Genomic DNA, 25,752 nt, shown 5'->3' with positions numbered 1-25,752 from the left:
TGTGAGACCGTCTCACATATCTTAATCTGTGAGACCGTCTCACAGATCTTAATCTGTGAGACGGGTCAACCCTACTCATATTCACAATATAAAGTAATACTCTTAGCATAAAAAGTAATATTTTTTCATGGATGACCCAAATAAGAGATCCGTCTCACAAATACTTCCGTGAGATCGTCTCACACTTTTTTTACCTTTATATTTTTATCTCAATGCGTCAAACTTGAGTCCAACAATTATATCAGCTCGAATGGGTTCCACGCTGATTGGTTCGAAGTCCAATAAGATCAATCTGGTTTGGTTTAATTGGGTCAGCTCGTTTGCTTTGTACAAATCAGTTAGATTTTGTTATCAACAAAATTTGAAGCCCAAATTTTATCTTTTAATACTCTTTTCATTCAAACCATTTCTCACTTTCCTTTTGCTGATCCCACCAATTTTAGCTAGGGATGTAAATGATCCAAACCAAGCCGAACAGTATCAGGCTTGAACTTGGCTCGTTTAAGATTAATTCAAGCTCGAGCTCGAACTTGATTCGAGCTTTATAATCTGGCTTGAGTTTGGCTCGTTTAAGATTGATAGAGCTCGAGCTCGAGCTTTATTCGAGCTTTTATCATCAGGCTAGAATTCGACTTGTCTTGAAATTACTAAGCTTGTGAAAAGCTCGAGTTCGACTCGTTAAAAGCTCGTTTATCATGTTAATCAAGCCGAGCTCGAGCTTGGTTTATTAATATCTCGTTTATCATATTTAACAAGCATGCCTTGAGCTCGGCTCGTTTTTGAGCTCGTAAAACATACAATTGAGCTCGAATTTGGGCTTGATTCGAGCTTGTTAAAATTAAATATATCTATGAACTAATTTTATATTAGACATAAAAATTTAACTTTTATTAGTACTAATAATTTTATTTGTCAACTCAACAAATGAGTCAAGCTCGAGCTCACGAGCCACCTAAACGAGCCGAGTTCGAGCTCGCGAGCCTAATAACGAACATGTTTGCGAGCTCCCGAGCCAATACGCTTAGGCTTGAGCTTGGTTTGATTAAGTTGTCAAGCTCAAAATCGAGTTTGAGCTTGGTTTGATATGATGAACAAACGAACTCAAACAAGCTTTTTATCGAACCGAGCTCCGAATAGCTCGCGAACGGTTTAGTTTGTTTACATCCCTAATTTTAGCTATGTGTTTTTTTTTTCAAAACAAAATTTCAAAAACTAATTAATTATTTGTTTAACAGTATTAATTATTTAACATATAAAATTATGGTTATATTTATATTATAAGATTCGTTTCACAACATTTTAAAAAAACCAAAAACAAAATTAATTTTACTTTTATAAATCGAAAATGAAATGAAAACACAAGAGAGCAACTTTCCTTATCTCCTATCATCCTCACGGCGATGCTGACCGCAACAGCCACCGTTTCTCCCTCCGCCATTGTACCTCTCTCGTATTCCTCTACAAGGATTCTGAGCTTTCCCCTCGTGCCGAGATTCAATATCAGGCCCAGATTTACCTCGCTGCAACTCTGCGCTTCATCTTCATCCTCCCCGATGATCGAGAAGGAAACCATGGAAGCCGAAAGGCCCCACACTTTCCTCCGAGAGGCGGACGAGAATAGCTTCAACTCCTCCAATTCGGTTCGGCTCAGGTTCGAGAGGATGATAAGGGAGGCTCAAGACAGCGTCTGTTCAGCCATTGAGGCCTTGGATGGAGATGGCAAGTTCAAGGAAGATGTCTGGTCCAGGCCAGGCGGCGGCGGCGGAATCAGCCGGGTCTTGCAGGATGGCGCTGTATGGGAGAAGGCAGGAGTCAATGTTTCTGTTGTTTATGGTGTAATGCCTCCCGAGGCTTATAGAGCAGCCAAGCCCTCCGATAATGGCGATGTCAAGCCAGGCCCCGTTCCATTTTTCGCTGCCGGCATCAGCTCCGTAAATTTCCCATTTCTTTTATAAAATCCGCTTCTTTACTATTTTCCTTTCGATTTTCTCAGTTTTGGTGATGCTTTATAAATATGGGCTGCAAACTACATACTACCCTACGTCCCTTCCATGGACGTACTTTTTAACTCACCAAAAATGTTAGTATGATTAAATTAGTGCTCTTGATCATCAAGAGGCTGCAGCAGAGGTGTATGTTCTGTTTTGCTTCTTCCTCTGTGCTGCTACTGTTTGCAAGTAAAACGTTTTCTTGCCTCGCTGCTCTGTTTGCTTGACTTCATGCCGGGGTAAAGTAAAGTGCTTAATGAGGCCTTTTGGTTTCTTGTTCTTCAGGTTCTTCATCCAAAGAATCCTTTTGCGCCAACCTTGCATTTTAATTATCGGTATTTTGAGACAGATTCTCCAAAAGGTATCTCATCATTTTACATTCTCCTATTTTGTGAATTGATTTCTGACATGGAATTATTAACTTCATTGGAGTTGCACAACATTTTGAGAAATGTGTGGTATCATAATATATCAATAACTTTGGATCAAATGTTATTGTTTGCAATTGTCCTTGAATGAACGGATAAATTTGAAATAAGAGTGATGGTGGGTCATTTATATTTTTGTTGTTAAGAAAATGAGAATGTCACAATCGTGGCTTTGACGATGATTTTATTGAAAGCGCTTAGGTTTTGAGGGAAATTTGGAGCTATCATTTTCTTCATCAAGAGTTCTTGTTGTAATGATGATGCTTGAAAATCCTTCATGGTGTATACTGATACACTATTGTACTTATTAGAAAATGTATATCATATCGATGAGCATAGTATGATTTAGGAGTTGGCCAACCATCTTTTAGCTTTAGATATGCATACAGTGTCATGCTTATAACATTCTATGAAATAGTAGTACTGTTGTCGTTTTTGAGGATCGAGCTTGAGAGAAAACAAACATTTTCCATTGTATTCCTCAAAGCTGTTCTGTACATGTTATTTAAAGAAGAAGTAATCATAAGCTATCCTAATCTAGAAGAATTCAAAATGTCCTAATCTAAAAGAGTTTAAAATACAAACAAAGATAAATCACCATCTTATCTACTTAGTAAATAATAATTCAATATATTATTCAACACTCCCCCTCAAGTTGGATCATATAAATTGATCATGCCAAGCTTGGAACTCAAATCTTCATAAATGGGCCTGTGAAGTGCTTTCGCAAGTATATATGCAACCTGCAACTGGGTAGGAGTGTAGCCGAGGTCTATCATCCTCTTTTCTATCTTCTCACTAATAAAATGTCGACCAACCTCAACGTGTTTTTTCTGTCATGATGGACTTAATTTTTTGAGATGCTAATGGCAGCTTGATTATCCCATAGTAATTTATAGGATGACCATCTTCCACCTTTAATTCATCAAGTAGTCTCTTGAGCCACATTCCTTCACAAATTCCGTTAGACAATGCACGGAACTCTGCTTCAGCACTACTACGAGCTATCAAAGGTTGCTTATTGTTCCGCCATGTCACCAAGTTCCCCCGTACAAATGCACAATATCTTGACGTTGAACGTCCGAAAAATCAAAGCTATCAAAGGTTGCTTATTGTTCCGCCATGTCACCATACACTTTGATTTTTCGGACAGATGATTTCCTAAAGAGTAGTCCTTTGCCAGGTGGCCCTCTTTTAGATATCCCAACACCCGATATACAACATCCAAGCGTTCTTTTATAACAGTATTCATGAATTGACTGATAACACTAACCCCAAATCCAATATCCGGTCGTGTATATGCTATGTATATAAGTTTGCCTATTAATCTATGATATCTCCCCTTATAAACAGGAGGACTGTCCTTTTTAATTCCTATCTTGATGTTTGGATCCATCGGAATACCCACAGGTTTTTACCCTAACATACCAGTTTCTTTCAGTAAGTCAAGAACATTTTTTCGTTGTGAAATTGAGATACCTAGAGATTATCTTGCCACTTCCATTCCCAAAAAATACTTTAGAGGGCCAAGGTCTTCCATTTCAAATTCTTTCGCGTCTATATGATTTCCTTAAGTACAACGTCATCCACTTACACTATTATGGTAGCAATCTTACCTTCTTTAGAGTGTTTAACAAATAACGTGTGATCAGATTGACATTGAGTGTAGCCATATTTCTTCAACACATTGGTAAATCGATGGAACTGGGCTCTAGGTGATTGTTTAAGCCCATATAGTGATTTTCTCAATCTGCACACCTTATTTTTCGTATCTGTTGATTCAAATCCTCGGAAGAATGTTCATGTGCACTTGTTCTTCAAGGTCATCATTGAGAAATGCATTCTTAACATCAGGCTGATACAAAGGCCAGTCTAGTTTGGTTGCAATGGACAATAGAACTCGAACACTGTTGAGTCGGGAAACAGGAGCGAAAGTTTCTTGGTAGTCAGTACCATAAGTTTGTGTATACCCTTTAACCACAAGTCTTGCTTTGAACTGCTCTATACTTCTATCGGACTTATATTTGATGGTGAAGATCCATTTTTATCCAATAGGTTTCTTTCCAGCTGGGAGATCAGTGATGTGCCATGTATTCTTCTCCAATGCTCTGATTTCATCATAAACAACAGCCTTCCAGTTCGGATGACCGAGAGCTTCATCAATGTCCCTTGGAACCTGAATCTGATCTATAGTGGAAAGTAAAGCACGATATACAGGAGAAAGAAGTTTAAGTGATACAAAATCACCTGTAGGATGCATTGTACATGTTCGGACGCCCTTCCCCATAGCAATTGGTCTATCATCAGGTTCAATGTACTCAGTCACCGGGGTATCGGGATTATATGTATCTTGTGTGGTTTTTTCTGAATTTGACATGGGAGAGTAGTCATGGACAAGTTGATTTTGTACAGGCTGTACATTCTTTTGATGAGGTATCCTTCGGGAATAGACATGAGGTAGTGGGCTGATTTTATTTTTTTCAGCTTGCTCATTGATGGAGGGATAAGATGGCTCGGGGATCGGTTCAATGAATGGTGTTGGTGTAATGGGTTCCCAATGTAGTGGTTCATTGTTTGACGACTCCCCTTGAACCGATGTATTGGGATAGAATGATGTAGACTCAAAAAAGGTAACATCCATGGAAGAGTAATTTTTTTTTGGCGACGGGAGGATAGCACTTGTACCCTTTCTAGTTAGGAGAATAACAAGAAATATGCATTTGACAGCACATGGTTCGAGTTTGTTGCGATTATGGGAGTGGATGTGTAGAAAGCATGAGCAACCAAAAACCTTTAGGGGAATCTCGTGAAGAAGGTGTGAGTTGGGGAAAATTTTCTGGAAGCATCGGATTGGGGTTTGAATTTTAGGACTCGAAAGGGCATCTGATTAATGAGGTAAGTGGCTGAGAGGATGGCATTACCCTAGTGGGACTTTGGGACATTCATAATGAAAAGAAGTGATCGAGCAACTTAAAGGAGGTGACATTTTTTCGCTCAGACACTCCGTTTCGTTGGGGTGCATCAACGCAAGAACTTTGGTGAATAATTCTATGCGTTTGCAAGTAACCCCCCAAAACAGAATTGAAGTAATCCCTTGCTCTGTCTGTTCGTAAAATTTGAATATGGGTAGAAAATTGTGTTTGAACCATGGTGTGGAAATGTTTGAAAATCTGTGAAGTCTTTGATTTATCTTTCATCAAGAACACCCACGAAAGACGTGTATAATCATCGACAAATAAAATAAACCAGCGAGTGCCACTCATATCGTTCACATTTGAGGGACCCCAGATGTCATTGTGTATAAGAGAAAGGGTTTTGATTGTTTGTAATGATTAAGCGTGAAAGTTGTACGAGTATGTTTGGATAATTGACAAAGATCGCATTTAAGAGAATGCAGATTTTAATATTAAACAAAAAAGGAAACAACTTGCCAAGATACCAAAAATTTGGATGGCCTAATCGATAATGCCACAATAAGATATCACTATCCCTATTCAACGTTGAAATAGAATGAGAACAGAAAGGCTGGGAAAGACTTGGGGTTGGGGAACTCTTGGAAACATTCATCTTGACCGAATCCTGGAAAACACACGATCAACAAAGAACTTAGCCATGCATTTGAGATCATTACTGAGCTTACTTACAGACAACAGATTACATGCAAGATCTGGTACAAATGAAACTGTACAAAGGTGAATATCATCAATCAATTGAATTGGTCGATAACCAGCAACTCTAGATAATGATCCGTTTGCAATTTGGACTATATTCGAAACATTACATGGGCTAAAGGATTGAAAATAGTTCATATTTCCAGTCATGTGGTCAAAGGCACCCGAATTTACTATCCAAGATGACAGTTCATGTTGAGCAATCGAAGCAAATGAGAAAATACCGGCGTGAGCCATATTACTAGTGCAAGTGAGCGAAGGAGAAGTGGCAAGAGTATTCTGACCAAATAGTTCTTGAAGTAGTTCGAGTTGTTCTTTGGTGAAAGGCTGTTGAGGTTGCTGATTTACAGAATATTCTTCCGTTACTGCTGCATTGGCTCGTCTTTCACGTGCTGGCTTCTAATACACAGGCTTCCCATGGATTTTTCAACATGTTTCCAGCGTATGAGTGGGTTTTCGGCATTTGGGGCACCATGGACGACCTGTCTTCATGTGGGATTGTGGTTGTCGCATTGCACCAAAATCATCGGCAGCGGAGAATGAATGATTCTGCGTAGCTAGTGCAGAACAATCGACAGACAATGGAGGAACTAGAGAACCAAACATGACTTTCCTGCGACTTACCTCGTGGCGCACTTCTGAAAAAAAAGTCCGAAGACCAGGGAGAGGTTTTGTGCCCAATCAGTGTAGTGTGAGGCCCGATAAAAATTTGAAGATGCGTTTCTTTTCCACAATCACACGATATAGACCACCATCATCACGGCACTTCCACTCATGAGCCTCGAATAGGTCAATCTATTGCCATAGCCGAGTAAGGGAATTAAAATACATCGTGACAATGGAGTCGCCTTGACGGAGGTCCTGAGGGTTGCTTTCAACATCAAACCATTTTGATGTATTATCCTTGGATGAGTACGTATCAAGGGCGGCCTCCCATGTCTTTGGCAGAGGTACAAAGGAGAAAATTTTCACTTATTTCAGTCGTCATGGAGTTGATCAACCAAGACATTACCATATAATTTTCGGAATTCCAGGCCCTAAACTTGGAGTCCGATTTTTCAGGGAGATTCGACGTACCCGTGATGAATTCATATTTTCCTCTTCCACAGATGAACATCATTATAGATTGTGACCATTGTAGGTAGTTTTGACCATTTAATTTGTGGCAAGTGATCGGGATGGAGGAAGTATCGTCGACCGCCAGAGTGATGGGCACTACTGGAGTTGCGGAGCTGGAAGCTGAAGATTTGGATGAGGAAGGCATGCCATAATGGATTTGCTGTTATAGTTATGATACCATGTGTTTGAGGATCGAGCTTGAGAGAAAACAAACGTTTTCCATTGTATTCCTCAACGTTGTTTTGTACATGATATTTAAAGAAGAAGTAATCATAAGCTATCCTAATCTAGAAGAATTCAAAATATCCTAATCTAAAAGAGTTTAAAATACAAAGATAAATCACTATCTTATCTACTTAGTAGATAATAATCCATCATCTACTTATTAGATAATAATTCAATATATTATTCAACAATTAGTATGGACTTGTAGATTATAATGATGAAGGAGATGTATGCCCGGTCCTGGATTTGTCTTTTAACAAGATATATGTTAGAATATTTTGGGTTAATGATGTTTTGTGCATATTAATTTTTTTAGGGGTATGTTGTGTCTTTTAAAATTTTGAAATATTATTTATTGGTAGAATTAAATATAACAGTAAAGTATGATGGAAGTGTTGGAAGGTGAAATGATGCTAATGGTTGTGTTGAGGATATGAAATAAGCTAGAAATTATTTTTTTAAAAAAATGAAATGAAAATGAGATGGTAATGTTTGGTTTTGTTTCCGGAGCTGTTTTGAATTGAAACATAGCCAATATTTCTTGTAGCAAATGCATTTTCATAATGTCAGTGGAAGGTATTATTCCAATCTCTCATAAACGAATGAAGCGATCATAGAGGTGTTCAAGATCCTCCTTTGTATGGTATGTGGGATCTAAGAGTCTCTTTTGTCCTATTTTGACATTGTTTCCTATTACTCAAGTTTCTTGTAACTATAGAGTATTAGTTTTTATTTTTTGGGACCTCTCTTCTTTGCGATGTCAGATATGCTATTTGTACCCAATATTTTACCTGGATTAAAGACCAATACAGACTTTGTTCTTTCATCTTGCTGTTTATTTTTTTTTCTGGGTTCTGCATAAATCTATAAAATATTTTGACAAAATGTTATTTATTTAACCTATGCAGATGCCCCAGGAGCACCAAGACAGTGGTGGTTTGGTGGGGGTACAGATCTGACTCCTGCTTACATTTTTGAAGAGGACGTCAAGCATTTCCATTCGGTATTAACACTGACCAACAATATCTGCACTACATCATTGTTATCATATTTAAGCTTTACTAATTAAATATGTGTGCATGTTATGTTATAGGTCCAAAAGAGTGCTTGTGACAAGTTCAATAGCGATTTCTATCCAAAATTCAAGAAATGGTGTGATGATTATTTCTATATCAAGGTACAACATAAAACCATAATTTGTGCTGTACAATATTTAAGCAAATTTGGTTTGTTTCTTCTATTCTACTTCTAATTTACGTATTTAGGCGAACATTCACAACTGACACTATCCTGGAGCATTGACCTTGAGGTCAAGTCTGTCGTATGAAATTTGTATGATTCTTCTCTGTACTCTCACACAATCAATAGAGGTCTTAATACAATAACTTATCTCTTGTTCTTACCATCTGAAACAAGTCATAATCAAAATGAAATTATTTCTATAATATGTTGGGGATTTGATAGTGCTGAACCTCTGGTCACCCCTGATTGTTCGCTAATTCCGAGTGGCATTATTGCCCTTTCACTAGAGCGATGTTAACTAACAGCCTTTAGATGTGGAATCGTTCGGTGAAAAATTGTTGAGTTAAAGCTCATCCGACTTCATATCACCAAATGTGACGGATTCAGGTGCTCTTTCACTCTATTAAGGGCTAAGATCTACATATTTTGTTGCTACTTACTGCATTTAAACATAGGAAAGTCTTTTTGTCCTTTCGCGTTGTTTGTTTTCTCATTTTATTTGCCTGGACCCCTACTTTCCTATCATGTGCTTGTTACCGCCAAAGGGAGCAAGTGATTGATTATGTATTGCAGCATTTCAAAAATGAGCAATTAAATTTAATTATCTTAATATTTATGCAGCATCGAGGGGAAAGGCGAGGTCTTGGGGGTATATTTTTTGATGATTTGAATACATACGATCAAGAGATGCTTCTTTCCTTTGCTACTGGTAATTCTCTAGAAGAGCTTTGTATACTGCTTACAAAAGCAATTAGTGGTTTCAATGTCTTTGCTTATTCGATCAAATACCAACACTTTCAATTCACTTTTTGTTAAATGATTGCAGAGTGTACAAATTCTGTGATTCCGGCTTATATTCCCATCATGGAGAGGAGAAAGGACATGCCATTCACAGAGTCTCACAAGTCATGGCAGCAACTGCGCAGAGGACGCTACGTAGAGTTCAACCTGGTATTGATCCATAACCAATCTTTGAAGCACAAAACATTCAAGAATATATATTCTAAATTTTTGTTTCAACGATTGAAGGTTTATGATCGTGGAACCACATTTGGTCTCAAAACCGGTGGTAGGATCGAGAGTATTCTTGTATCACTTCCATTAACTGCACGATGGGAATATGACCACGTGAGATTTCTTTCACCTTGTCTTTTGTTGCAATAAATGGGTCTGTGTGCGTGTATAGATGCAAAATGCTGGATAAACTTACTGCAATCATTTATATATTCAGCAACCAGAAGAGGGAAGCGAAGAATGGAAACTGTTGGATGCCTGTATTAATCCCAAGGAATGGATCTGAGTTTCTCTTTTTGTAATTGTCACAGAGCTGTGTTGCTTGTTGAGCTAGCGCGGATTCGGCATTGTTTAAAATTACAGTATGTATTTTTAGTCTGCTCAAATGTGATCTGTCTGCATAGCTTTGTTTTGTGACGCATGAAGTGTATCTACTTATGATGGATTGAATTAACAATCAACGCTAGAGTACTATCTGACTATTTATAAACCAAGAGGGTAAATGCAGCAGCATCTTTTTTGAACAATCAATTATTTATGATATGATGAAAATTACATATTCCTCTTCTTTCTATATTATTTTTACTTGATAAACAAAATTATCATGCATTCTATTTTATAATATATGTTTAGCTTTTTAAATTTACTAAACAAACATTATATGACATAATTTATACGGAGGACATATAACACTTATAATATAAAAAAAACATTATCAAATCTTTCTTGCTTAATTTTCAGTTTTTGTTTCATCTATGTGTGATTATATTGTTTAAGTTTCTATCATTTTAATGAAATCAACTATTTTTTCATTATCTTAAATTTGTATGGTTTCTCTTTTTGAACATGATGAACTTTATTTCTTTTTCTGTAGTTTTGTCATTTCCTTAGTGTTTTTTATCTTCTTATCTTCATGTTGTACTTGCTTTGCCTTTTTTTTTGTCCCATTTTCGCTCGTTCTTTTCTGTTTCGTTGTTCTTTTCTGTTTTCGTTTTTTGTATTTCCTTGATGTTTCAATTTTTTTTTTTATCGGCATTTCTCTTGAGATGTGGTTTTTCCAATTCATCCACAATTACTGATGTTATTCTATTTTTATCAAGACAGACTTGTATAACTTGAAAAGAAATTTGTGCTCTTCTTTCTTTGTTGATCAAGTGTTGTTACATGCTCCACATTACTTTTTTCTGCAATATAAATTTTGTAGTTATTAGCAATATGTATTAGACTATTATAATATTATTCAAATAAATGTTTTAATTACCTTAATATACATGTCAATTATTTTTTGATAGAGCAACCAATAAACATCTCAGCAACTACTTCGAATATCCAACTTGTGTCAGACATTCACGTGTGGAGTATGTATTTTCAAAATGAGATGTATACATGATTAACTTATAAGTGGCAAACAAAACTACTTCCCTCCCATGAACAGCAATGTCATCTTGTTTTTGGAAATTGTTTAATGGTCGAACCTTCCTAATGATGCCAATGATATATGTGCATAATAACATTATTTGATTAAAAAAAATATATGTAAATAAATAAAATGAAAACTTACTTTGGTCATTAATTTCATTTGGATAACTTGCTAAATGATCAAATTCTCTGAAGCGAAATAAATTATCTCTAAATTTGGCACTTCTCGTAACTCAATGACTAAAGTTTCTTTTTACATTATCAACTCAATAATCGGGTTTACATTTGGATACCTTGAATTTATTTGCTTCACGATTGATTTCATATCAGATTATTTTTGTTATACTTTAATAGCTGCTCAAATTGTTGAATAACATTGACAAAAATCAAGTCATATACCATATTTCCTATAATATCATATTTATATTGTTAGTAAATAATTGGTGGTCCCAACAATATTAAACACTTTCTAAAACAACCAACAATATTAAAACATCAATTAAGAAAGCAAAAACGTGATGCCAAAAGATGAGCCACGAAAAAAATCTTCAGCCAACTTCGTTACGATGTTGTCTGCAGATGTCCCCAACATTCAAGGCAACACGCGATCACCACTCTTCAAACACAGCACGATCCTTGATGCTTATTTCTCTTATATTCACGGCGTGCACAAGTGCGTATATGTATGTTCGTGTGTCAAGCAACCTTTTACCAATATCCCGGATCTCTTATTTATAGGTATAGACTTTTTCTCTTCAAGGAAACCTATTGCACAAGGAAAGTAAGAGTTTAATTAGAAATAAACTCTTAATAACCATTAATATCATATCTCATTAAATCATTATCATAAATAGCTTATATAAAATATATTTACTTAATTATCTCATTATCTTAGAAAGACAAAATTCATATTAAATATTATACTCAATTTATTCAACAAAGGAAAGATATTGTTAGAGAAATAATTTAAATCAAGAAATATATCAATTAAATTCGGAAATAATATTTCCTTTCAGTTAACATTCAAATAATCTTTGAGTTATGTATTATTGAAATTTGATATCCTTATTAAATAATAAACATTTTGGCAACTAAATTATTTTGATCATGTTGGAATGTATCAATCAACGTCACATCAATGTTTGCCATTGCTAGTGTGCCTTTGATCACCTCACTAATCACTAGTTATTTACGCTCAATAGAATACATATACTGATATACATATAAATAATAAATGCGACAACATTGCATTTATTATTTATATGTATATCAGTATATATATATATGTATATATATGTATATATATATATATATATACTGATATACATATAAATAATAAATGCAATGTTGTCGCATTTATTATTTATATGTATATCAGTATATATATATATATATATATACTGATATACATATAAATAATAAATGCGACATATTTATATGTATATATATATATATATATATTACATGAATGATATATATATATATATACATATAAATATGTCGCATTTATTATTTATATGTATATCAGTATATGTATTCTATTGATTTATATATATATATTTAGATTAGATTTATATTTATATTTATATTTATATATTATTGAATTAATAATTAATTAATAATTAAAATTCATTAATTAATGAAAAATAATTAAATCTATTAATTAACTAATAAAGAAAATAAAAACTAAAATAAATAAATGATATTATTTTATTATTTAGATTTGGTTTATATTTATATTTATATATATATATTCTTGAATTAATTGAACGATAAAGATATATAAATATAGATTAGATTTATATTTTTATATATTATTGAATTAATTAAAGTCCATTAATATATAAGTAATATAAACAAATAGATTATATATTCTCGAATTAATATTAATAATCAATTAAAATCCATTAATTAATAATTAAAGTCCATTAATATATAGGTAATATAAACAAATAGATTATATATTATTGAAAAATTAATATTAATAATCAATTAAAATCCGTTAATTAATGAACAACTTAAAAGACAATTCACAATTTTCGAACATTGACTCTTTTAAATAGTTTATTAAGTGGAGAGTTGAATAAATTTGGAGGCAGAAAAATATATTTGAGTATTATGTTTTGTTTTGTATTTATATTTTTTATTGTGGTTTTATGGAATTACCATAAACTTCTCTATTTTTATAATATATATGTGAGAATCCGAATTTCCAGCATTTCAGTAGCAATGAAAAATTCCAACAGACTCCCAGCAGACCAGAATCCAGCAGCAGACCAGAATCCAGCAGCAGAAGAACGATATTCCAGCAGACAGTTACTGATTCAGCTTAGACTTGTAACTGAAGCATTTATCACGGAATAAAGGTTGTTAATGGCATATTAGGGCAATTAAATGAGAAGCTAACAGTCAGAATATTTGCTTATAAATAGCACCCTCAACCTCTGAATTGGTGTTACACAAATCTTGAATTATCGCTTGAAATATTTGAGATAAGAGAGTGCTTATTTTCGGGCAGTAGAAAGCAGTAGCGAGAGCAAACCTATTTCCAGAATTCAACCGAAACTCTCCAGCAAATTACTGTAAGTGGGCTTATGTATAAATATCTTGAAACCCGTTTGATGATTTCTGTTTTAAAGCAAAGTATATTCTCGATTTTTGATTTTGAAGCACTGAAACTTAGTGAACTAATGGTAGGAATATATATTCTGAACATTACTGAGTTCTGATTACTGGCCTCACCCCTTAGAGGAGAGAACATATAGGGGACTGATATCAGTTTAGTCATGAAATTCACGAACGTGCTCAGTGCTTACTTGTTAAACTTCTGAATACTGATTACTGATTACTGACTACTGATTTCTGAATACTGATTCCTGTTCTGAAAGTAAAAGTTTCTGCATATTCTTGAAATATTGTTCTGTATTAAAATGATTTTCGAAAACTGAGAATTATTCCCGCCCCTGCTTACTGAGTGACAATCATATCACTCACCCACCAAACCCATCTCAGATAAGAACGAGGAAGAGTTGATAGAAGAAGAGGAGCAACGTCAGTTTTGGGGCTGGTGATGAAGATCGTTGTTTTTAGTTCTGATTTATGTTTTGTATTCCGCTGCATCTGTTCAGACATTGTAATTTTATGGTTTTACATTTCCGCTGTAAAACATTTGTCATTGAGTTGTAACAGACAGTGATTATTATGAATAAAAGACTAGTTTCTGAAATTCTATACTTCTAAGGCTTGTTGTTTTCGAATGTAAAATTGGAGAGCAACGCCAGTGTCAACCAAACCCCGTCCCGGGGCGTGACATTGAAGTGGTAGCAGAGCAGAACCGGGTTTCATAATCTGGGGAGGAGGAACTAGAAATAATAAGTTCTTATAGACTTCTGAAAATAAGTCCTGAAAGTTACTGAAATAAGCTACTGTATAGACTACTGAAAGGATAGACTAACTACGTGCAGTTAGGAAAATCAGTAGAGAAGTAAATCAGAATACAGTAGCATATATATATATATGCTGGAAAAGCAGCAGACTGATTGCAGTAGCATCAGAATTGCAGTAGACAGTGTATTCCAGCAAGCGAATGCAGTAGACCTTGCAAATGGCATGGAAGTTGAGGTGTTTTTCGCGCAAACTTCAAACGACCATAACTTTTGATCCAAGAGGAATTTTTACTATTAAAAGTAGGCGTTGGAAAGCTCTCGACGAGGAGAACCTAACCTAGAACCATTCATCAATCTACCACCACCGACGAACCCCAAAATCCTTCGTTTAGATAGGGATATCATCATTTCCGTAAAATTTTCCAACTTTTCGAAACTTTGAGGGATTTTAATTTCCAAATGGCTTAGTAATTTTACACCAAACTTGGTACCATTCATGTTCTTGATGTGAAGGATTTTTAGTAAATTTTTCACGGAATTCTGAGACCGAAAATTTTTGAGCTATTTCTGTTGTTAATTGTATAGGTAGTACTGATTCCGTTCATTCCAGTATTTGTCTATAACTCAACCTATATTCTTGAGATCATTTCTGAACCTTTACCCTTATGTTTTTGGATGTAGGATATGGTAGACCAAAGTAGCTACATTAAGAGCTTAGAGAGGAAGCTAGAAAAACTCAAAGAGAATAACTACTGCCTAAAGTTGGACAAAGATGAGTTAGAGCGTCAAGCAGAACATTTGAGTTGTGATGTTCAACGTTATGCTCATATTATCTACATGAGGCAGAAGAGAGGAGTAAGAAGGCTCAAGAAGAGTTTGAAATATCCCAAGAGACTATGGCAGAATTCATCAAGCTACGTGATACACTAGTTGACAAGATCCAAATACTCAAGGATCAAAATCATCAACTCGTGCACCAGCACAATCAGTATAGTGAGCAGACTGATGCTCAAATTCATGAGTTGCAGAGTACTGTTGAAGTTCTTAGCGACCAGAATGCAGTTCTGCATGGTCATATTGAACATCTACAAGCAGTAATAGCCAACCATGAAAAAGAACCTGAGGAAAATCCAGAAGAAGAAGAAGAAGTTGAAGAGGATCCTATGGATTTGGGATTAGGAGAAGTAGTAGATTAGCCTATCAGTAGTTGTTTTCTTTGTAATAGCACTTGTTCTATTTGCATCTCTGTTTTCATTTTCGAAGTTCAGTTGTAATTGCACTTTCTTGAGAAATCAATAAAATTTATTTCTATCAATTGATTTCATATTTAATTCTCGAGCAATTACTTAAACATTGTGTTTCTTTTGTTTAGTTCATATTCTGCCAAAACCTTAGAATTTTCATAATTGTAGGATATGGACGGAAGACCAGTGAGAAACAACCGCAACCCTCGTTACAACAACCGTAACAACAACCGCAACGATGAGGATGCACAACCGCAGCAGCAACAACAACAACAACCACCACCAGCGGTTGGACTCAGTCAGGCCGATTTGATGGCCATAGCCACGATTGTGGCAACTACGCTGCAAGGGTTTGTCAACCCAAATGCTAATCAGCCACCACCACCACCTCCAGCTCAGAATGGAACGAAGCAGCACTATGAGGCTCTACGAAGAGCAAGAGTTCCAAATTTTGATGGAAGCTCCGATCCTGAGGTCGGACAAAATTGGATGAAGGAGGTCGAGAATCACCTTCGACTCCTGGAGGTTCCACAAGCGATCAAGGTAGATGTGATTACACCATTTCTTGTGGATAAAGCTGCCAAATGGTGGGAAGGAGTCTCACCAGCTATGTTAGAGGCGGGACATATCACTTGGCAAAGGTTCCGAGAGGCATTCCTGAGACAGTACTTTCCGACAGCAGTTCGAGTGCAGAAGCTGTCAGAATTTGAAAGCTTGGTTCAAGAACCAAACATGACTGTAGTGGAGTATTCATCCAAGTTCCACTCATTGGGAACTTACTCCCCAACCATCATGGGAGACGAGGCCTTGAAGATGCATCGCTTCAAGAAGGGATTGAACAGCCGTATTCAATCTGCCCTTGCCGTTATCGAGCCCAACGGTTTTGATGAATTGATGGGAGCAGCCATCAGGGCTGAGAACGATATTAAGAGGCGTGAAGGCGAGAACAAACTCAAACGTCCTCAGTCAAGTCAGTACCAACAGGGCCAACAATTCAAGAGGCCTAGGTTCCCAAGCAACCAATTCACCAGTTATCCAGCCAAAGGAACCACTTCTTCTCCATCAAGAAAAGAGGGAGTCAAGTGCCAAAATTGTGGATTCACTCACACGGGTGAATGTCGTAAGAATTCGGGATCTTGTTTCTGTTGTGGAAAGATGGGTCATCGCATTGCTCAATGCCCTTTTCCAGATCCGAGGAATGGTCCAGCAGGCGGAGCAACTCCAAGCAAGCCTAAGGAGAACAAGCCCAATGCTCGAGTTTATGCTATCACTCAAGAAGAGGCTGACAACTCGAATGATGTCGTAGCTGGTACCATTCTAATCAATAATATACCTGCTTATGTGTTATTTGATTGTGGTGCTACGCATTCATTCATGTCTAAGAGATTTGCCAAGAAATTAGGAGCGAAACCTGATAACTTAGAAGAACCATATAGAGTAGCCACCCCTGCAAATCGAATTTTAGAAACTCACACTCTATATCGGGATATTAGTGTTCTCATAGAAGATCAGAATTTCAAGGCAAACCTTATTCAACTAAACATGGTGGAATTCGACGTAATTCTTGGAATGGATTGGTTAGCCAAGAATCATGCTTTAGTGGACTGTCATGGATAGACGGTAACCATCCAAGCTCCACACCAAGGGAAACTTTTATTTCATGGCAAGACCAAAGAACGAAAGACTCTCCTTTCTGCTTCTCAAACTTGGACAGCCATGAAAAGTGGAGAAGAAGTTTACCTAGCTATGTTAAGCGAGGTAAAGAAAGAAACCACACTTACGCTTGAAGAGATTCCAGTAGTACAAGAATTTCCGGATGTCTTTCCTGAAGAACTCCCTGGCGAACTTCCCGATCGCGAAGTGGAATTTGAGATTAACTTAGTGCCCAATGCTACACCAATCTCAAAAGCACCGTATCGAATGGCTCCAGCAGAATATAAGGAACTCAAAGAGCAACTTCAAGAGTTGTTGGATAAGAAACAGATACGACCAAGCGCATCTCCGTGGGGAGCTCCTGTCCTATTTGTTAAAAAGAAGGATGGAAGCATGAGATTGTGTATCGACTACAGAGAACTGAATAAAATCACAATCAAGAATAAATACCCACTTCCAAGGATAGATGACTTGTTTGACCAACTCAAGGGAGCTACGGTCTTTTCCAAACTCGACTTAAGGTCAGGCTATCACCAACTCAAGGTCAAATCAGACAATATTCCGAAGACAGCCTTCAGAACAAGGTATGGACACTATGAGTTCACAGTGATGCCGTTCGGGTTAACAAACGCTCCGGCAGTATTCATGGATCTCATGAACAGAGTGCTCAAGCCATTTCTTGACAAGTTTGTTGTGGTATTCATCGACGATATTCTGGTATATTCGGCAAGTGAGGAAGACCACAAAGAACATCTCCGTCTCACACTCCAGACGCTGAGAGAGAAGGAACTGTATGCCAAGTTCAAGAAATGCGAATTTTGGCTAGAGAGCGTCGCATTCTTGGGACACATAATATCAGCAGCAGGAGTATCAGTGTACCCTAAGAAAGTAGAGGCAATCTCATATTGACCTTGACCAAAGAATGTGACAGAAATTCAAAGCTTTTTGGGATTAGCAGGCTATTATCGAAAATTTGTTGAAGGATTCTCTTCAATAGCCATACCTCTCACCAAGCTCACACAGAAGAACTCTAAGTTTCAATGGAGTGAAAAATGTGAGCAAAGCTTCGAGACTTTGAAGAAGAAGCTTACATCCACACCAGTGCTAGTATTACCTGTGGAAGGTAAGAACTACACAATCTACAGTGATGCATCTAAAGAAGGTTTAGGATGTGTACTCATGCAAGAAGGAAGGGTGATTGCGTACGCATCAAGGCAGTTGAAGCCGTATGAACAAAATTACCCAACGCATGACCTCGAACTAGCTGCAGTGGTATTCGCACTAAAGATTTGGAGACATTATCTTTATGGAGCCAAGTGTGAGATTTTCACCGATCACCAAAGTCTCAAATATTTGTTCACTCAAAAGGAACTAAATATGAGACAAAGACGGTGGATGGAACTCATAAAGGATTACGACTTGACGATAAGCTACCATCCAGGCAAAGCCAACAAGGTAGCAGATGCTTTAAGTCGAAAGAATATGAGTAAGGTAATCCTGACATCACTTTCAGCACAACCATGTCTTCGAGAGACAATCAAGATAAGTCAAGATAGAGATTCCGCTTTGGTGAAACTAAAAGAGCAAGTTAAAGAAGGGAGATCACCAGATTTTGATATAGATAAGAAAGGAATCTTGTGGATGAAAGGACGATTGTGCGTACCAGACATCGATGACCTGCGACAAGAAGTAATGTCTGAGGCACATAAGTCGAAGTTTTCAGTCCATCCTGGCAGTACCAAGATGTACAGAGATTTGAAGAAATATTTCTGGTGGAGTGGAATGAAGAAGGATGTGGCAATGTTTGTTTCTAAATGTCACGTATGCCAACAAGTCAAAGCAGAGCACCAAAGACCTGGTGGACTTCTTCAACCATTAGAAATCTCGGAATAGAAATGGGAACATATTTCTATGGATTTTGTAGTTGGTTTACCAAAGTCGAGACAAGGTCATGACGGAATATGGGTAATCGTAGATAGACTCACAAAATCTGCGCATTTCTTACCTGTCCGCATGAATTATAATTTGGATAAGCTAGTCACCTTGTACATGAATGAGATAGTGCGATTACATGGAGTACCAACTAGCATACTATCAGACAGAGATCCTAGATTTACATCTCGATTTTGGAAGAGCTTTCAACAAGCTATGGGGACTAAGGTTACTCTTAGTACGACATATCACCCTCAGACCGATGGTCAAACAGAGAAGACAATACAAACTCTAGAAGATATGCTGAGAGCATGTGCCTTGGAATTCAGTGGTAATTGGAGCGAACATCTGCCCTTAATCGAGTTCGCATACAATAATAGTTACCACAGCAGCATTGGAATGGCACCATACGAAGCTTTGTATGGACGAAAATGTCGATCACCACAATATTGGGATGAAGTCGGGGAAAAAGCCATCGTGGGACCCGAACTGATCCAAGAAACAGTGGATAAAGTTGCTTTGATCAAAGAAATATTAAAAGCTGCACAAGATCGACAGAAAAGTTGGGCTGACTTGAAGAGAAGACCCGTGGAATTCGAAATTGGAGAGAAGGCATATGTGAAAGTGTCACCCATGAAGGGTGTAATCCGATTCAATAAGGCGGGTAAACCGAATCCCAGATACGTCGGACCATTTGAAATTCTTGAGAAAGTGAGAACACTTGCTTATAGATTAGCACTCCCACCCGACATGTCAGGAATTCATAATGTATTCCACGTCTCGCAGCTGAGGAGATATATTTCTGATCCAAGTCACATTTTAGAAGCTGGACCACTTCTGGTTGAGAGCAATCTAAACGAAGAATTGAAGTATGAAGAAATCCCGATTCGAATTGTGGATTTCAAAGACCAAGTACTGAGGCGACGAACTATTCCATATGTCAAAGTACAATGGTCCAACCACACCGAAAGAGAAGCTACATGGGAGTTGGAAGAAAAGATGCGAGATCAATACCCTTACCTCTTTGAGGAGCATGTTCAACCAAGTTTCGAGGACGAAACTTCTCATAAGGAGGGAGGGATGTGAGAACCCGAATTTCCAGCATTTCAGTAGCAAAGCAGACTCCCAGCAGACCAGAATCCAGCAGCAGAAGAACGATATTCCAGCAGACAGTTACTGATTCAGCTTAGACTTGTGACTGAAGCATTTATCACGGAATAAAGGTTGTTAATAGCAGATTAGGGCCATTAAATGGGAAGCTAACAGTCAGAATATTTGCCTATAAATAGCGCCCTCAAACTCTGAATTGGTGTTACACAAATCTTGAATTATCACTTGAAATATTTGAGATAAGAGAGTGCTTATTTTCACGCAGTAGAAAGCAGTAGCGAGAGCAAAACTATTTCCAGAATTCAACCGAAACTCTCCAGCAAATTACTGTAAGTGGGCTTATGTATAAATATCTTGAAACCCGTTTGATGATTTCTGTTTTAAAGCAAAGTATATTCTCGATTTCTGATTTGAAGCACTGAAACTTAGTGAACTAATGGTAGGAATATATATTCTGAACATTACTGAGTTCTGATTACTGATTACTGGTCTCATCCCTTAGAGAAGAGAACATATAGGGGACTGATATCAGTTTAGTCCATGAAATTCACGAACGTGCTCAGTGCTTACTTGTTAAACTTCTTATTACTGATTACTGAATAATGATTACTGACTATTGATTTCTGAATACTGATTCCTGTTCTGAAAGTAAAAGTTTCTGCATATTCTTGAAATATTGTTCTGTATTAAAATGATTTTCGAAAACTGGGAGTTATTCCCGCCCCTGCTTACTGAGTGACAATCATATCACTCACCCACCAAACCACATCTCAGATAAGAACGAGGAAGAGTTGATAGAAGAAGAGGAGCAACGTCAGTTTTGGGGCTGATGATGAAGATCGTTGTTCTTAGTTCTGATTTATGTTTTGTATTCCGCTGCATCTGTTCAGACATTGTAATTTTATGGTTTTACATTTCCGCTGTAAAACATTTGTCATTGAGTTGTAACAGACAGTGATTATTATGAATAAAAGACTGGTTTATGAAATTCTGTACTTCTGAGGTTTGTTGTTTTCGAATGTAAAATTTGAGAGCAACGCCGGTGTCAACCAACCCCCGTCCCGGGGCGTGACAATATATACCCTATAAATTTGTATCTATATTTATACTTCTTAAAAATACACGAGTTTATTTGTGAATTTATTATATCAATGTCATTTTGAACTTCTGTTTTGGTTTCTGTAGCCTGAAATTTTTTAAAAGATTTTATTCTCTTGTCGATTTTCCTCTTTAATCACCCATACAACGTCCTACCTCTCTATCTAACATGTCCTAAGATCAACCCATCGCGAAACTGCGAAATCCGTCGTTACCAACGAGTGTGAAGGAGATGAGGGGTTCAGGGTCGTATTTTGATTTATAAGGGGGAGCTCATTGGAAATGATCGTCGAATAACTCAGCTTTGTTTTTGTTTGTGTTCGATGTCTGATTGCTTCATTTCGTGGGCTGATGGATTCAACGAGCCGGCAAAGTAAAAGGTGGTACGAGGTAAAATGTTGGTCCGGAAAGCAAGTATTCGCTCATAAATTTGGTGACGATGTTACAAATAGATTTCATCACTTGTGTAGATTACATAATCTGCTCGAACAAAAGATTGAATAAACAACCGTACAAATCAAAACCCACGATCCAAAAGCAAACTCCATCACAAAGGATTCTGGATTTACACCTGCCTTCAATTCTTGTTGCGCTCCGTAATCGAGGCAAAGGCCTCTCCCCTCTGAACTTGCATAGTCTCCCGACGTCTATCGTAGCGTGGGCGAGGCCTAGTCCTTGAATTCTGCCTTTCAGTGAACCTATATTGTGGCCTATGAATGACCTTTCCATCAACAAAGAGATCTCCTGTAAATGACTCAACCCACTACGCATAAGTAAGAGAAGTAGAAGCCGGATGATGGATAAGTATTTAAACAGACCAACCAACCTCCATAGTCCTTGTTGGGGACATCGAGATACGAATCGGGCAATACCCATAAAACACCGGAAAGTCCTATCAACAAGAAGAGCAAACACCATCACTCATGGATCTTGATTTACATGGGAAATGTCAGGCAAGTAGTAACTAGCTACCTTTGACCTTGTAGGAGAGCTCTTCCGAGATCAACGCGCCAAACCCAGTGTAAGTCGTAGTACAAACTGAATATATCTTTTTCTTTGCTTCCTCTTCACTACAACATGTTTGTTACATATTAAACAAACGAATTTCATCACAATCCTTTTCGCTCTACAAAGTAGAATTATATTATTTTTCAACAATTGAGGATGAGAAAGAGAATACCTCCCAATAACGGAGGCCAGGGTTTTAACATAAGAATCAATCATCTCATCTTCGGTGGGCTTAGGGTCGGAAGTGAACTCCATAACTATAAGCCAGTGCTCGTAATCACATCCATCCAGGAGTATTGTCTCCTTCGGAGGCCGGTTGCTCCAGTTTGGGGAAGGGTCATTCAGAGGAGAATAACCAGATCCTGACGTCCTCAATCGGATAGGTACAGCAATCGGGTCAGGTAGATAGGTCCAATGGTATGGGACCAGAGGCAAGGTGCGTCCACGGGAGCGTGAGAGAAAGGAGGCAAATGCACGCCGCGTGGCAAAAAGTCTTGCCGCCATAATGCTGACTACTGATCCCACTGTCACAAAGGCTGAAAAATAAAACAGGGAAATTTAGTCCGTTTCCTGATTAATATTTGTCATCAAACAATAAAAATTAATTAGTATAAACAGCGAAAACGAGTGAGAATTTTCCTTTTTAGGCTTACAGATATTTCGGCATAAACTGCTCGCAAATAAGACATACCGAAAAAATCACATTAGACAATAGTATAAGCTCAAAAATAAAATACACTACGTCATACAATATGCATACGGTCGCACTTGCCAAGACTAATTCACACGAAGAGTCAACCCAGCTCAAACACACAATAATCAAGTCCAAAACAACATAAAACATCATAGTACAATTATATGGGGCATAACTCCGGTAAATGAATCAAAATCCCAATAATATAGTATATAAAAATATCTGAGAATACAACACCACAACTCGATTCACCATACATATTCACTAAGCGCCACTTCACCCGAAAACAGGGGTCGGAACCCAATATGACAAAGCAATAAAATCACGACGAAAAATAAATAACATGTAATTAAGTCAACTAAGAATGCAATGTGATGCATGAGCGGTGACAATGGAATAACCGATACCAAGTGAGTTCAAGAACTAAGTATCATCACGGTCGCCACTCGCGCAGCATGCAAGTATTTTCCCAAATTAATCTAACTCATTAATTTGAGTTACTTATTTTCCAATAATTTTAACTATTAAATCTAAAATCTAGAAATACCAATTTAGGCTTTTAAATTCAACAAGTTTGCGACTTTTAAACAAAAATTCCCAAAACGACTAGAATTTAAATAACTAGTTATCCGAAATTCCCAAATAATCGAAACTACTTTTCAAAATTCAAACAAATATTTCCTCAAAACCATATGAATTTGGACTTCAACGGGAACAATTTTGTTCTCACAAATCAGTAATCACACAAAAAACAAGACTTGAGTAAATTAAGCATGAAATGCTTCCCACGATCGCACGCATAGAGCTACAGGAGGAGAAATCACAATAATAACATATTTTGGAAAAGTAGAATGGTCAAACTGATTATGATAGAAGTTGAAATCCATCGAAAAATCATAACTAAAAGAAGGTAACATAGACAAAGCTTAGAAGTTTAAATCCGTCTAAAAAACATAATTTAAAGAAAGGAAAACAGAGAATCACCTCTCACAAGTATCGATTTTCCGTTGAAGATTCGAAAGTGAGGACGGGGAATAGAACTGAGAAGTAATAACGATGGCGGATGGTCTGTGAATGGATGAAAGCGAAGGGGTTTTTCGTTGTCTGACGTGTGAGCCCAATATAAAAAAGCCCAATACAAAAATAACAAAATATAAGGCCCGGCCCGTATAGTTTTTTTTTATATATATATAAATCTTTAATGGTTCAACCTATTTTTGAAAGAGACCGTCTCTTGTGAGACAGTCTCACGAATCATTATTTGTGAGACGACTCAATCCGATCAATATTCACAATAAAAAATAATACTTTTTCATATATGATTCAAATAAGATATTCGTCTCACAAAATACGACATGTGAGATCGTCTCATACAAGTTTTTTCTTTTTTAAAATTCAAAATAAAAATTTAACCGATTAAATCGATCTAACTGATATTAAAAAATAATCGAACTAAAGATTTAACTGAATCGAATTTTCGATTTAGATCGATTATTTCAATTAAACTGATATTTTGCTTACTTTTAAGTTTCGATAGACGTGTCCAAAGGTCCAAAATCCAAATACATGAGAAATATATAATTTTAAAAATATTTATTATGTATATATAAAATATTAAATAAAGTTTCTAACAAAATAATTTCGACTCTATCAAAAAATAATTTTAGACATTCCGAACAAATAAAATAATATTTAAATTGAACCAAAAGACGCAAATCTGAAAAGAGAAGGATAAAACACTATTTAAGAAGTAAAAATAAATGATAATAACCATATATTAAAGCATGACATAAAATTTTGTAATCAATCATTAAACAACCAAAATTAATTATAACATGGACAACTACACCAACCATAAGAAAAAGATGAAAAAACATCAATATAAATTCACAAATAAACTCATATATTTATAAGAAATATGGATTGTTGGAAATCGGTTTTATCGTGTCTAAAACGCAGCGTAAGTTTTAAAATTTTTATTTTGACATTCAAATAATGTTTTAGGACATTCGTATGGTTTGAAAAAAAATAAACATTCATAAGGCATTTATGAATATACCTTGAGTGAATACATCACTTAACACCAAATATTCTGGGATTGGCGGAAATAAATCTTGTACTATTCTCTGCGAACGATTTTCTTGAAATCTTATTTCTTTAATCTCCCATTCGTTGAAATTCAACATATGGATAGAAATCGTGATTTTGCTTTCTATAAAATGATTATTAAGAAAATTATCACAGCTGCTAATTGGGGATTACTCCTTGGACAAGCAAGACAATTAAACACATTTCAGGCATTTACAAATATGTTTAATTATCACGATTATATCACTGCATGAGATACTATTATTATATATGAGAATTCTCAAAGAAAACATTCATGATGGATAAAATTTCAACTTGATGATAATAATCAGTTTTTACCAACATGGTTTAAAAATTCTTCTTTTCATGGGGATAATGCCATCTAGTCTTCTTAGAAATGTTAAAAACATATGAAATAAGTTTCAACAGGCTA

General features: G+C 36.4%; 2 protein-coding genes across 4 annotated transcripts; one reads left to right on the top strand and one right to left on the bottom strand.

Annotated features, from left to right (window-relative positions):
- The first annotated feature begins 1,348 nt into the window (after positions 1-1,348).
- On the top strand, positions 1,349-10,214 carry LOC140833127 (oxygen-dependent coproporphyrinogen-III oxidase, chloroplastic-like). The gene is made up of 8 exons (XM_073197567.1): positions 1,349-1,931; positions 2,274-2,349; positions 8,340-8,434; positions 8,525-8,608; positions 9,295-9,382; positions 9,500-9,624; positions 9,703-9,801; positions 9,905-10,214. Exons 1-8 carry the CDS (start codon positions 1,401-1,403, stop codon positions 9,971-9,973), a joined length of 1,167 nt encoding a protein of 388 aa, XP_073053668.1. The 5' UTR covers positions 1,349-1,400; the 3' UTR covers positions 9,974-10,214.
- Positions 10,215-21,925: 11,711 nt separating this feature from the next.
- Positions 21,926-25,473, bottom strand: LOC140833126 (multiple organellar RNA editing factor 3, mitochondrial). 3 transcript variants are annotated; one of them, XM_073197565.1, is made up of 6 exons: positions 25,291-25,473; positions 24,216-24,335; positions 22,710-23,061; positions 22,502-22,599; positions 22,356-22,421; positions 21,926-22,273 (listed from the first exon to the last, which is right to left on the bottom strand). In XM_073197565.1, exons 1-6 carry the CDS (start codon positions 25,415-25,417, stop codon positions 22,107-22,109), a joined length of 930 nt encoding a protein of 309 aa, XP_073053666.1. In that variant the 5' UTR covers positions 25,418-25,473; the 3' UTR covers positions 21,926-22,106. The 3 variants fall into 3 exon arrangements, with proteins under 3 accessions (XP_073053666.1, XP_073053665.1, XP_073053667.1); XM_073197564.1 differs by having other exon boundaries at positions 22,710-23,073; positions 25,291-25,470; XM_073197566.1 differs by lacking the exon at positions 24,216-24,335 and having other exon boundaries at positions 22,710-23,073; positions 25,291-25,454.
- Between the last annotated feature and the right edge of the window lie 279 nt (positions 25,474-25,752).

This window comes from Primulina eburnea, chromosome 5 (assembly GCF_022965805.1).
Source record: "Primulina eburnea isolate SZY01 chromosome 5, ASM2296580v1, whole genome shotgun sequence".
NCBI classification, from domain to species: domain Eukaryota; kingdom Viridiplantae; phylum Streptophyta; class Magnoliopsida; order Lamiales; family Gesneriaceae; genus Primulina; species Primulina eburnea.
The sequence above is the reverse complement of the archived record's forward strand: the minus strand, read 5'-3'. Positions and strand labels throughout refer to the sequence as shown.

Coding starts and splice junctions, on each gene's coding strand:
- LOC140833126 (XM_073197564.1), bottom strand. CDS start 25,417: ATGTTGAATTTCAACGAATGGGAGATTAAAGAAATAAGATTTCAAGAA. Junction 22,422..22,501: donor GCTCTCCTACAAGGTCAAAG/GTAGCTAGTTAC, acceptor TCTTGTTGATAG/GACTTTCCGGTGTTTTATGG. Junction 22,274..22,355: donor CCCCAACAAGGACTATGGAG/GTTGGTTGGTCT, acceptor AGTCATTTACAG/GAGATCTCTTTGTTGATGGA.
- LOC140833127 (XM_073197567.1), top strand. CDS start 1,401: ATGCTGACCGCAACAGCCACCGTTTCTCCCTCCGCCATTGTACCTCTC. Junction 8,435..8,524: donor ACGTCAAGCATTTCCATTCG/GTATTAACACTG, acceptor GTTATGTTATAG/GTCCAAAAGAGTGCTTGTGA. Junction 8,609..9,294: donor ATGATTATTTCTATATCAAG/GTACAACATAAA, acceptor ATATTTATGCAG/CATCGAGGGGAAAGGCGAGG.